At 40.7% G+C, this 13,198-nt stretch overlaps 1 protein-coding gene across 1 annotated transcript in view; it reads left to right on the top strand.

Annotated features, from left to right (window-relative positions):
* Positions 1-2,138: 2,138 nt before the first annotated feature.
* Positions 2,139-13,198, top strand: part of LOC110523046 (sodium/potassium-transporting ATPase subunit beta-233) — a 26,576-nt gene continuing 15,516 nt past the window's right edge. The window contains exons 1-2 of the mRNA XM_036978994.1: positions 2,139-2,440; positions 10,101-10,229. Of these exons, the coding sequence (XP_036834889.1) occupies positions 2,347-2,440; positions 10,101-10,229 (223 nt within the window). The 5' untranslated portion in view covers positions 2,139-2,346. The remainder of the gene's footprint in view (positions 2,441-10,100; positions 10,230-13,198) is intronic.

Here is a 13,198-nt window from a genome sequence, read left to right as displayed (position 1 = left end):
AGCCATGGCAGTTATGCCCTGTTCGAATGGGGTGATATTTTAAGCCATATTGTACAGGCTGAAGGACAATTGATTGGTTATATATAGTGTTTAGCATAGGCCACAAATGAAAACCCCTTTACCCATTACGTCTAAAACATTGCTCCACGCCTTCTTAATAGTATCTCCCTAGAGACTGAGTGGCCAGGGCTGGATTCTACTAAGCTAACATATGGAATTGTTTTAAGATGATCATATGGAATTGTTTTAAGATGGTCATACCAAGGATCATTTATCTATTTGATTGAGAATTTTAGAACCGCTGTAGGTATCAAAAATGTACATTTTAAATGATTTGAATTTGGCCTTACTGCTATTAGCCCATAGAAACACATTGATTATGTCACGCACTGGCCATAGAGAGGCTTTTATTCTCTATTTGGGTTAGGCCAGGGTGTGACTAGGGTGGGCGTTCTATGTTCCGTTTTCTATGTTTTTGTATTTCTTTGGTTTTGGCCCGGGTATGGTTCTCAATCAGGGACAGCTGTCTATCGTTGTCTCTGATTGAGAACCAGACTTAGGTAACTCTTGCCCACACGGGTTTTGTAGGTAGTTGCTTTCTGTTTCGTATCTGTACCAGACAGAACTGTTTCGGTTATTCTTTTTGTCATTTTCGTATTTAGTGTTCGGTTGCTAATAAATTAATTATGAACCCCTTCCCACGCTGCACCTTGGTCCTCACCTTCTTCTCTTGAATGTCGTGACAGATTAACAGATTCATACATGGAAAAACAGATAGCTCCAAAAAAATATCTGCTGATGTATAACGGGCTTTATAAATACATCTGATTGATTGATTGAGTGGCCTTACTGAAGAGCTCAGTGACTTTCAACGTGGCACCGTCATAGGATGCCAACAAGTCAGTTCATCACAATTCTGCCCTGCTAGAGCTGCCCCGGTCAACTGTAAGTGCTGTTATTGTGAAGTGGAAATGTCTAGGAGCAACAACGGCTCAGCCGCAAGGTGGTAAGCCACACATGGTCACGGAACGGGACTGCTGAGTGGTGAAGCACGTAGCGCGCAAAAATCATCTGTCCTCGGTTGCAACACTCACTACTGAGTTCCAAACTACCTCTGGAAGCAACGTCAGCACAAGAAGTGTTTGTCGGGAGCTTCATGAAATGGGTTTCCTAAGATCACCATGTACACACACTGGGAGACTAATTCACCTTTCAGCAGGACAACAATCCAAAACACAAGGCCAGATATACACTGGAGTTGGTTACCAAGACGACATCGACTGTTCCTGAGTGGAGTAGTTACAGTTTTGATTTAAATCGGTTTGAGAATATATAGCAAGACTTGAAAATGGCTGTCAAGCAATGTACAAAAAACAACTTAACAGAGCTTGGAGAATGTTTTAAAGAATAATGTGCAAATATTGTACAATCCAGTTGTGCAAAGCTCTTAGAGAAGTACACAGAAAGACTCACAACTGTAGTCGCTGCCAAAGGTAATTCTAACATGCATTTACTGAGGGGTGTGAATACTTATGTAAATGAGATATTTCTGTATTTAATTTTCAAGAAATTTGCAAACAATTCCAAAAACATGTTTTCACTTTGTCATTATGGGCTATTGTGTATGGAAGGGTGATGTTTAAAAAAAAAATGCATATTTAATCAAATTTGAATTCAGGCTGTAACACAACAACATTTTGAACAAGTCAAGGGGTATGAATACTTTCTGAAAGCACTATGTCAGCCCATTTCCCAGGATTTCTAAAGCCATGTAAGTCAGAGCTCTCGCTTGTAAATCAGGTCTTTAAACCCCAATGTGCCAGCCTGGTCAAATAAATGCCCAAAAAGTTACCTCCTGAAAAGAAAAAAAAACACTTTTAACACGTGATGTCAAAATGGAACTCCAAGAATGATCATAGAATGTCGCGGTGCTTATGACATCACAATAGAACTGGAATTCTATTGTAGTTTTAGAATTCTACAATTTGTGTTCTCACGATGTCATTTTGAACCGCCTGCCTACCCTCTTTTCATGGGGCAGGGGACATAGCAGTCGCCCCCCCCCCCCCCCCCCCCCCCCCCGTGCATACGATTCTTACGCAAAACGATGACTGTTTGTGATTTGCCAGAGAGTTGGCCCTCCCCGCCTTCTCTTTGTAGGTAACTTATTACAAGAGTTTGCGGGCGGAGTCGGTTACCGTAAGAGATAAATTGTGTGCGGTACAATAGGGAGAGCCGGGTACGACGCTGTCCTTTACTATTCTGTACAGGGGACAGTTTGGGAAATCTGGTTCCTAAGCCCATTAGAGCACCTTAATTGAAAAGTGAAATTAAAAAGCAAGAGATATGTCGGCAAATAAAGATGGAGACGGTGGATGGAAGAGCTTTCTGTGGAATTCGGAAAGGAAGGAATTTCTAGGACGCACGGGTGGCAGTTGGTGTAAGTACATACAACCGTAATAAACTACTTTTTTGGGGGTGGGGGTGGGGGGGGGGGGGGGGGGGGGGGTTATTAACTCGAGGATAAAGAATGGTAAGTGTCTGAGCTCGGTTGTTTCCAGAAGGTGTCCGTGTATTCCTCTGAATAGGGTAACGGCACGGAGGGTTCCAGACTCTTTCCCTCGTTTGTTGATTGACAAAATAATGAACCAGTTGCATTTGACTTGTAGCATCGTGACTTTCACTTTCAATGGAAAAGTACACGAAAAAAAACACACATTCAATGAATTAACTGTGGAATAGGCTATAAACTAATCTGTAAAATAACTAACACATTGATGAGATAAGATTACAATAAACGTAACGAAAAATTGCGGACTGTCTACTTTTAGGTCCAGTGAACGTTAATTATGTCCCTATTCGTTATTAGACTAAACCGGATCGATACGTTATTGAAAGCAAGAGGCTCTCTCGGTGTCATTTGCCAAAGAGGTCATTTTGAAGGACGTAGCTAGCTAATTGACATTCTATGGTGCGATTCCGGAGTGTTGGATTGCAACTAACATGGGGTTGTCTTGCCAAAATGGCATGCTTGTTTCTGGTGTCACATTGTTAGCCTGGATACAAATGATAAAGTTGTTGAATATGAACTAGTGTGTTTCTCTGAACAAAACGATGTGCTAAATGACAGGGGAACATCCATAACCTCGGTAATGGGGTGTTTTATCCTAATACTTCATGTTTTATAGGCATCATAGTTCAAGGTTAGTCAAGGTGATCAGTCCCTGTATTCTGAGACCGCTGTCATTGTTCTGGACCGACTGATATTGTTCTGGACCGACTGATAGTCTAATGTAAATGTGGGGAACAATGAGCATTGATTTAGCAACACGCGACTTTCCTGCTCTCCCGGTCAGCGTCACGTTGTGACGCGGTGCCATCGACGTTACATTGTTACCGTTTCGCTCGGTATTCGAGCGGGAGACTTGTTTCGGTAGGTGGTTTTTGATCAACATTTCGTTTTATCTCGGCGCCTTTTCGACATAGGAAGAGGAAGCTGACGACCAACATGCTCCCTCTCTAGGGCCCCGTGGAAAAGTTTCTGCTAACAGTCTGTTGTTTATTAGCTCATTCAGATCCCCGAGTTCACACACCCGACCGTTTGCTTTTGTAGGTTTCCAGAAGGGCGATTATTACCGTGTGATTTCACAATAGGAGAAAAATACAGATTTACACGACAAACTCTAGTGGGTGACAGGAACAACGGTTGTCAGTTTCCTGAATCCTGCCACCGCAAATAGTGCTCGTTACTGAAACGTTCTGGTTTATCTCTCGAAACTCTTACTGATCTCGGAATGGTTTTTATTGAATTCAGAAGATCCATTAAATGATCTACGTTTTGAAAGTCAAAAGGTTTTCTGGCGTGAACGCTGTGTTTGCATAGTCTACATAAACGACCCCTCTGTATGACCACGTCGGTGTGGTTATGACGCATGGATAAACCTTCGTCTCAGAGTCATATATACAGTATTTCTGACTGGACTGGCTGAATGGCACCATCTCATTGTAGCATCAAATCACAATTGGTCATCATCAAAGAAACGGTTCTGTAATTTGGTGACACTTGTAACCAATGACAGTGTAATACCCCTATTTACCATTACGCATTAAACGTACAATACGCATTAAACGTACCACACGCATTAAACGTACCATACGCATTAAACGTACCATACGCCTTAAACGTACAATACGCCTTAAACGTACAATACGCATTAAACGTACAATACACATTAAACGTACAATACGCATTAAACGTACAATACGCATTAAACGTACAACACGCATTAAACGTACAATACGCATTAAACGCACAATACAGATCATCTCATCAATCTCTGTGCTGCCTGCCTTGAGAAATGTCTGGGTTGTCCATTCACAACAGGAAGCCATGTCTGTCTTCCCCGCCTGCTGCTCTGGGGGAGGGACATAGACCATGCTGAGAGAGCTATCACAAGGAAGGTATTCAACAAGTCTCCTATTGGCCAGTAGGATTTATAAAGAAAATGTAGATGTTTAACACTTGATAATGCTCACCTTGTACAAAAGAGACTGAGATAATGCTCACCTTGTACAAAAGAGACCGAGATAATGCTCACCCTGTACAAGAGAGACAGAGATAATGCTCACCTTGTACAAAAGAGACAGAGATAATGCTCAGCTTGTACAAGAGAGACAGAGATAATGCTCACCTTGTACAAGAGAGACAGAGATAATGCTCACCTTGTACAAGAGAGACAGAGATAATGCTCGCCTTGTACAAGAGAGACAGAGATAATGCTCACCTTGTACAAGAGAGACAGAGATAATGCTCACCTTGTACAAGAGATACAGAGATAATGCTCACCTTGTACAAGAGAGACAGAGATAATGCTCACCGTGTACAAGAGAGACAGAGATAATGCTCACATTGTACAAGAGAGACAGAGATAATGCTCACTGTGTACAAGAGAGACAGAGATAATGCTCACCTTGAACAAGAGAGACAGAGATAATGCTCACCTTGTACAAGAGAGACAGAGATAATGCTTGCCTTGTACAAGAGAGACAGAGATAATGCTCACCTTGTACAAGAGAGACAGAGATAATGCTCACCTTGTACAAGAGAGACAGAGATAATGCTCACCTTGTACAAGAGAGACAGAGATAATGGTCTGAGTTAAGTAATTCACAGTGAGCAGTTCACCCTGGTCGTGGCTGTGGAAGAAAAGCATGGAGTTGAGAGAATAATAAATGAATAGACTTTGGGTTCCCAAGTGTCGCAGCGGTCTAAGTCACTGCATCTCAGTGCTAGAGGCATCACTACAGACCCTGGTTCGATTCCAGGCTGTATCACTACTGGCTGAGATTGGGAGTCCCAATTGTGCGGCGCAGGTTTGTCCGGGGAATTTGTTCTTAACGGACTTGCCTAGTTAAGTAAAAAATACATGTTAAAAACTAAATTGGCCTACAGTCATCTTAAATGTGATTTGTTTTACAGCTCTCTCTCTCTCTCACACGCTGACACAACACAATATGAAATGCTTTTTCCTGTAGCTTGTTTAGTCACTGGTTGTGTTGTAATCAGTGTTGCAGAAGCTACTCTGAAAATCTAGTTTACCAAGCGATGAATTACTTCACACTGGAAGAAGGTGAGCTACGCTAAAGCTACCCTTAAGTAAATAATATTTTGTAACTAAAGTTACTTTGAAAAAGTCGTCTCCAAACTACTTTGTGAACAATGATCATATCCTAAATATGAAATGTCATAGAATACAAAAATTGCCAGAACAGATCACTCTGTAGTCAGATGTTGACAGAATGTGTATTTTATCCTATTAAACACAAAAAGGATGTTTCAAGTGAAAATTTGGTAAATCTGTTGCCTAAAAAACAGTAGTTTCAGTAGTTATCTACAGCTCTACATGACTAAACAGTTATTAACTACTGAAAACATGGGTTGATTTACTACAGGCCAGGCGGTCACCTTCACAAGCACGGAAATAAATTATCTTCTCTGGCCACACCTGTCTCTGCCTGCCTGCTTGTCTATCCCCACGGCCCACACCTGTCTCTGCCTGCCTGCTTGTCTAGCCACACCTGTCTCTGCCTGCCTGCCGGCTGTGTTGGTGGTGGGGGAGGGGAGGTCAGGTGAGGTGAGGTGAGGTGTGAGTTTAGGGATGTTTGTAAATGAGGCTGAAAGAGGAGCGGGACTGGTAACCATTGACAAAGACCCAGAGTGACTGATAGTGTTGTTGCCCTCCGTTATTATTGCATCACGAGAGACCGCCTAGCGAGAGGTCAATGAGATTCAGTTCAACACAAAGTGTATGTAGAGTTAGAGTAGAGAAGTGTAGAGTTAGAGTGGAGGAGTGTAGAGTTAGAGTAGAGGAGTAGAGAAGTGTAGAGTTAGAGTAGAGAAGTGTAGAGTTAGAGTGGAGGAGTGAAGAGTTAGAGTAGAGAAGTGTAGAGTTAGAGTAGAGAAGTGTAGAGTTAGAGTGGAGAAGTGTAGAGTTAGAGTGGAGAAGTGTAGAGGTAGAGTAGTGAAGTGTAGAGGTAGAGTAGAGAAGTATAGAGTTAGAGTAGAGAAGTGTAGAGTTAGAGTAGAGAAGTGGAGAAGTGTAGAGGTAGAGTAGTGAAGTGTAGAGGTAGAGTAGAGAAGTGTAGAGTTAGAGTAGAGAAGTGTAGAGTTAGAGTAGAGAAGTGTAGAGTTAGAGTGGAGGAGTGGAGAAGTGTAGAGGTAGAGTAGAGAAGTGTAGAGGTAGAGTAGAGAAGTGTAGAGGTAAAGTAGAGAAGTGTAGAGTTAGAGTAGAGGAGTGGAGAAGTGTAGAGGTAGAGTAGAGAAGTGTAGAGTTAGAGTAGAGGAGTGGAGAAGTGTAGAGGTAGAGTAGAGAAGTGTAGATGTAGAGTAGAGAAGTGTAGAGTTAGAGTAGAGAAGTGTAGAGTTAGAGTAGAGGAGTGTAGAGTTAAGAGTAGTGAGAGTAGTGCCCTGAAGTTTACAGTCAATTCAGAGAAAGCTTGAGTTTCAGGAAGATTAACAGTCTTGTGCCTCTTACAGGGATTTAGACTGTTTTTGAAATGAAATAAATCGTTGAATTCCTTCTCGTATTGGATCATAAGCATTTGTAATGACAGCATACATTTAGTTTAGATAAGCAGATGTATGGTTTGTTTTTCAGCCATTTGGAAAGTTACTTATTTTAGACATGTCCATTAGTTACTGAGCTTGGTGGCAAAGGAGGACACAGTAAGTTAAAGCTATATATATATATATAAACTCAGCAAAAAAAGAAACATCCTTTCACTGTGAACTGCGTTTATTTTCAGCAAACTTAACGTGTAAATATTTGTATGAACATAAGATTCAACAACTGAGACATAAACTGAACAAGTTCCACAGACATGTGACTAACAGAAATGGAATAATGTGTCCCTGAACAAAGGGGGGGTCAAAATCAAAGTAACAGTCAGTATCTGGTGTGGCCACCAGCTGCATTAAGTACTGCAGTGCATCCCTTCCTCATGGACTGCAACAGATTTGCCAGTTCTTGCTGTGAGATATTACTCCATTCTTCCACCAAGGCACCTGCAAGTTCCCGGACATTTCTTGGAGGAATGGCCCTAGCCCTCACCCTCCGATCCAACAGGTCCCAGTGTAACGCTCATTTCTTCAACAATAAACACGAATCTGACGAGCACCCCTGGTGAGACAAAACCGCGACTCATCAGTGAGTCAGTGCCGGTCCTGTCTGGTCCAGCGACGGTGGGTTTGTGCCCATAGACGATGTTGTTGCCGGTGATGTCTGGTGAGGACCTGCCTTACAACAGGCCTACAAGACCTCAGTCCAGCCTTTCTCAGCCTATTGTGGAGAGTCTGAACACTGATGGAGGGATTGTGCGTTCCTGGTGTAACTCGGGCAGTTGTTGTTGCCATCCTGTACCTGTCCCGCAGGTGTGATGTTCAGATGTACCGATCCTGTGCAGGTGTTGTTACACGTGGTCTGCCACTGCGAGGACAATCAGCTGTCCACAATCAGCTGTCCTGTCTCCCTGTAGCGCTGTATTAGTCCACAATCAGCTGTCCTGTCTCCCTGTAGCGCTGTCTTAGGCGTCTCACAGTACGGACATTGCCATTTATTGCTCTGGCCACATCTGCAGTCCTCATGCCTCCTTACAGAATGCCTAAGGCACGTTCAAGCAGATGAGCAGGGACCCTGGGCATCTTTCTTTTGGTGTTTTACAGAGTCAGTAGAAAGGCCTTTTTAGTGTCCTAAGTTTTCCTAACTGTGACCTTAATTGTCTACCGTCTGTAAGCTGTTATTGTCTTTACGACCGTTCCACAGGTGCATGTTCATTAATTGTTTATGGTTCATTGAACAAGCATGATAAACAGTGTTTAAACCCTTTACAATGAAGATCTGTGAAGTTATTTGGATTTTTACGAATTATCTTTGAAAGGCAGGGTCCTGAAAAAGGGACGTTTATTTTTTTGCTGAGTTTATAAATATATATTACAAAAAACAAAAAAAAAATTAACCTTTATTTAACTAGGCAAGTCAGTTAAGAACAAATTCTTATTTACAATGACGGCCTAGATTTAATAATTAGATTTAATTAGATTGAATAAATATCCCTCTAACCCTATAATAACGCAATATCTATGGTTAAAGAACATAACATCAAACTTGATTTTCGTGTATTTTCATTATTATTTGAATTATAGCTAGCCATTCAGCAGCCTGTAAAACCCAGACGTCTTCCATTCAGCAGCCTTGTAAACCCAGACGTCTTCCATTCAGCAGCCTGTAAAACCCAGACGTCTTCCATTCAGCAGCCTGTAAAACCCAGACGTCTTCCATTCAGCAGCCTGTAAAACCCAGACGTCTTCCATTCAGCAGCCTGTAAAACCCAGACGTCTTCCATTCAGCAGCCTGTAAAACCCAGACGTCTTCCATTCAGCAGCCCTGTAAAACCCAGACGTCTTCCATTCAGCAGCCTGTAAAACCCAGACGTCTTCCATTCAGCAGCCTGTAAAACCCAGACGTCTTCCACTCAGCAGCCTGTAAAACCCAGACGTCTTCCATTCAGCAGCCTGTAAAACCCAAACCTCTTCCATTCAGCAGCCTGTAAAACCCAGACGTCTTCCATTCAGCAGCCTGTAAAACCCAGACGTCTTCCATTCAGCAGCCCTGTAAAACCCAGACGTCTTCCATTCAGCAGCCTGTAAAACCCAGACGTCTTCCATTCAGCAGCCTGTAAAACCCAGACGTCTTCCATTCAGCAGCCTGTAAAACCCAGACGTCTTCCATTCAGCAGCCTGTAAAACCCAGACGTCTTCCATTCAGCAGCCTTGTAAACCCAGACGTCTTCCATTCAGCAGCCTGTAAAACCCAGACGTCTTCTATTCAGCAGCCTGTAAAACCCAGACGTCTTCCATTCAGCAGCCTGTAAAACCCAGACGTCTTCCATTCAGCAGCCTGTAAAACCCAGACGTCTTCCATTCAGCAGCCCTGTAAAACCCAGACGTCTTCCATTCAGCAGCCTGTAAAACCCAGACGTCTTCCATTCAGCAGCCTGTAAAACCCAGACGTCTTCCATTCAGCAGCCTGTAAAACCCAGACGTCTTCCATTCAGCAGCCTGTAAAACCCAGACGTCTTCCATTCAGCAGCCTGTAAAACCCAGACGTCTTCCATTCAGCAGCCTGTAAAACCCAGACGTCTTCCATTCAGCAGCCTGTAAAACCCAAACGTCTTCCATTCAGCAGCCTGTAAAACCCAGACATCTTCCATTCAGCAGCCTGTAAAACCCAGACGTCTTCCATTCAGCAGCCTGTCAAGTCAAATGTCTAATGGTGGTTGTCCTGGAGAGTCTCTCCCCACCGTATTCTAAGACTGGAATGTCCAGTTAGAATCAATTTAGACAAAATGTTCAAGGGGCCTGGTAGGATGAATCTATATAAGGATGTTGGGGAACGCTGGAGTGTTACTGTCAGTCTCCTCAAGATCTACGTCACCCATCCACCCATGCACGGTGCTCTGCTAATAAACTACATGTACATAATCTACTACTAATGTACAGTATATGTCCATTTGTAATGAACCCCTTCTCTTTTTCTCCGCAGTTAAAATCTTGTTGTTCTACTTGATCTTCTATGGATGCTTGGCTGGGATTTTCATTGGTACCATCCAGGCCCTGCTGCTAACCCTTAGTAACTACAAACCCACCTACCAGGACAGAGTCGCCCCACCAGGTAAAGACTGCTCTACTCCCCTTATACTGCTTTATACTGCTTTATGCTGCTTATACTGCTTTATACTGCTTCATACTGCTTTATACTGCTTATACTGCTTTATACTGCTTCATACTGCTGTATGTTGCTTTATACTGCTTATACTGCTTCATACTGCTGTATGTTGCTTTATACTGCTTTATACTGCTTATACTGCTTCATACTGCCTCATAATGTTTTATACTGCTTTATACTGCTTATACTGCTTTATACTGCTTCATACTGCTTTATACTGCTTATACTGCTTTACACTGCTTCATACTGCTGTATGTTGCTTTATACTGCTTATACTGCTTCATACTGTTGTATGTTGCTTTATACTGCTTTATACTGCTTATACTGCTTCATACTGCCTCATAATGTTTTATACTGCTTTATACTGCTTTATACTGCTTATACTGCTTTATACTGCTTATACTGCTTCATACTGCTTTATACTGCTTCATACTGCTTTATACTGCTTCATACTGCTTTATACTGCTTATACTGCTTTATACTGCTTATACTGCTTTATACTGCTTATACTGCTTCATACTGCTTTATACTGCTTTATACTGCTTCATACTGCTTTATACTGCTTTATACTGCTTTATACTGCTTTATACTGCTTTATGCTGCTTATACTGCTTTATACTGCTTATACTGCTTCATACTACTTCATACTGCTTTATACTGCTTTATACTGCTTTATGCTGCTTATACTGCTTCATACTGCTTTATACTGCTTTATACTGCTTTATGCTGCTTATACTGCTTTATACTGCTTCATACTGCTTCATACTGCTTATACTGCTTTATACTGCTTATACTGCTTTATACTGCTTCATACTGCTTACACTGCTGTATGTTGCTTTATACTGCTTTATACTGCTTATACTGCTTTATACTGCTTATACTGCTTTATACTGCTTCATACTGCTTTATACTGCTTTATACTGCTTCATACTGCTTTATACTGCTTTATACTGCTTTATACTGCTTATACTGCTTTATACTGCTTTATGCTGCTTATACTGCTTTATACTGCTTATACTGCTTTATACTGCTTCATACTGCTTTATACTGCTTATACTGCTTTATACTGCTTTATACTGCTTCATACTGCTTTATACTGCTTTATACTGCTTCATACTGCTTTATACTGCTTTATGCTGCTTATACTGCTTTATACTGCTTATACTGCTTTATACTGCTTATACTGCTTTATGCTGCTTATACTGCTTTATACTGCTTCATACTGCTTTATACTGCTTTATGCTGCTTATACTGCTTTATGCTGCTTATACTGCTTTATACTGCTTTATACTGCTTATACTGCTTTATACTGCTTATACTGCTTTATACTGCTTTATACTGCTTTATACTGCTTCATACTGCTTTATACTGCTTTATACTGCTTTATACTGCTTATACTGCTTTATACTGCTTTATGCTGCTTATACTGCTTTATACTGCTTATACTGCTTTATACTGCTTCATACTGCTTTATACTGCTTATACTGCTTTATACTGCTTATACTGCTTTATACTGCTTCATACTGCTTTATACTGCTTTATACTGCTTCATACTGCTTTATACTGCTTTATGCTGCTTATACTGCTTTATACTGCTTATACTGCTTTATACTGCTTATACTGCTTTATGCTGCTTATACTGCTTTATACTGCTTCATTCTGCTTTATACTGCTTTATGCTGCTTATACTGCTTTATGCTGCTTATACTGCTTTATACTGCTTCATACTGCTTATACTGCTTTATACTGCTTCATACTGCTTACACTGCTGTATGTTGCCTTATACTGCTTTATACTGCTTTATACTGCTTTATACTGCTTTATACTGCTTATACTGCTTTATGCTGCTTATACTGCTTTATACTGCTTATACTGCTTTATACTGCTTTATACTGCTTATACTGCTTTATACTGCTTCATACTGCTTTATACTGCTTATACTGCTTCATGTTGCTTTATACTGCTTTATGTTGCTTTATACTGCTTTATGTTGCTTTATACTGCTTTATACTGCTTATACTGCTTTATGTTGCTTTATACTGCTTATACTGCTTTATGTTGCTTTATACTGCTTATACTGCTTTATGTTGCTTTATACTGCTTATACTGCTTCATGTTGCTTTATACTGCTTTATGTAGCTTTATGTTGCTTTATGTTGCTTTATACTGCTTATACTGCTTCATGTTGCTTTATACTGCTTTATGTTGCTTTATACTGCTTTATGTTGCTTTATACTGCTTTATACTGCGTATACTCTTTCATGTTGCTTCATACTGCTTATACTGCTTTATACTGCTTTATGTTGCTTTATACTGCTTATACTGCGTTATGTTGCTTTATACTGCTTATACTGCTTTATGTTGCTTTATACTGCTTATACTGCTTCATGTTGCTTTATACTGCTTTATGTAGCTTTATGTTGCTTTATGTTGCTTTATACTGCTTTATACTGCTTATACTGCTTCATGTTGCTTTATACTGCTTTATACTGCTTTATACTGCTTTATGTTGCTTTATTCTGCTTTTACTGCTTCATGTTGCTTTATACTGCTTATACTGCTTTATGTTGCTTTATACTGCTTATACTGCTTATACTGCTTATACTGCTTTATACTGCTTTATACTGCTTTATGTTGCTTTATACTGCTTATACTGCTTATACTGCTTTATACTGCTTTATACTGCTTTATGTTGCTTTATACTGCTTATACTGCTTTATACTGCTTTATACTGCTTTATGTTGCTTTATACTGCTTATACTGCTTATACTGCTTATACTGCTTTATACTGCTTTATACTGCTTTATGTTGCTTTATACTGCTTATACTGCTTTATACTGCTTTATACTGCTTTATGTTGCTTTATACTGCTTATACTGCTTTATACTGCTTTATACTGATTTATACGGATTTAT

This window comes from Oncorhynchus mykiss, chromosome 5, assembly GCF_013265735.2.
Source record: "Oncorhynchus mykiss isolate Arlee chromosome 5, USDA_OmykA_1.1, whole genome shotgun sequence".
Classification (NCBI taxonomy): Eukaryota; Metazoa; Chordata; class Actinopteri; order Salmoniformes; family Salmonidae; genus Oncorhynchus; species Oncorhynchus mykiss.
Note: the sequence above shows the minus strand (reverse complement) of the source record. Positions and strands in the feature narration are given on the sequence as shown.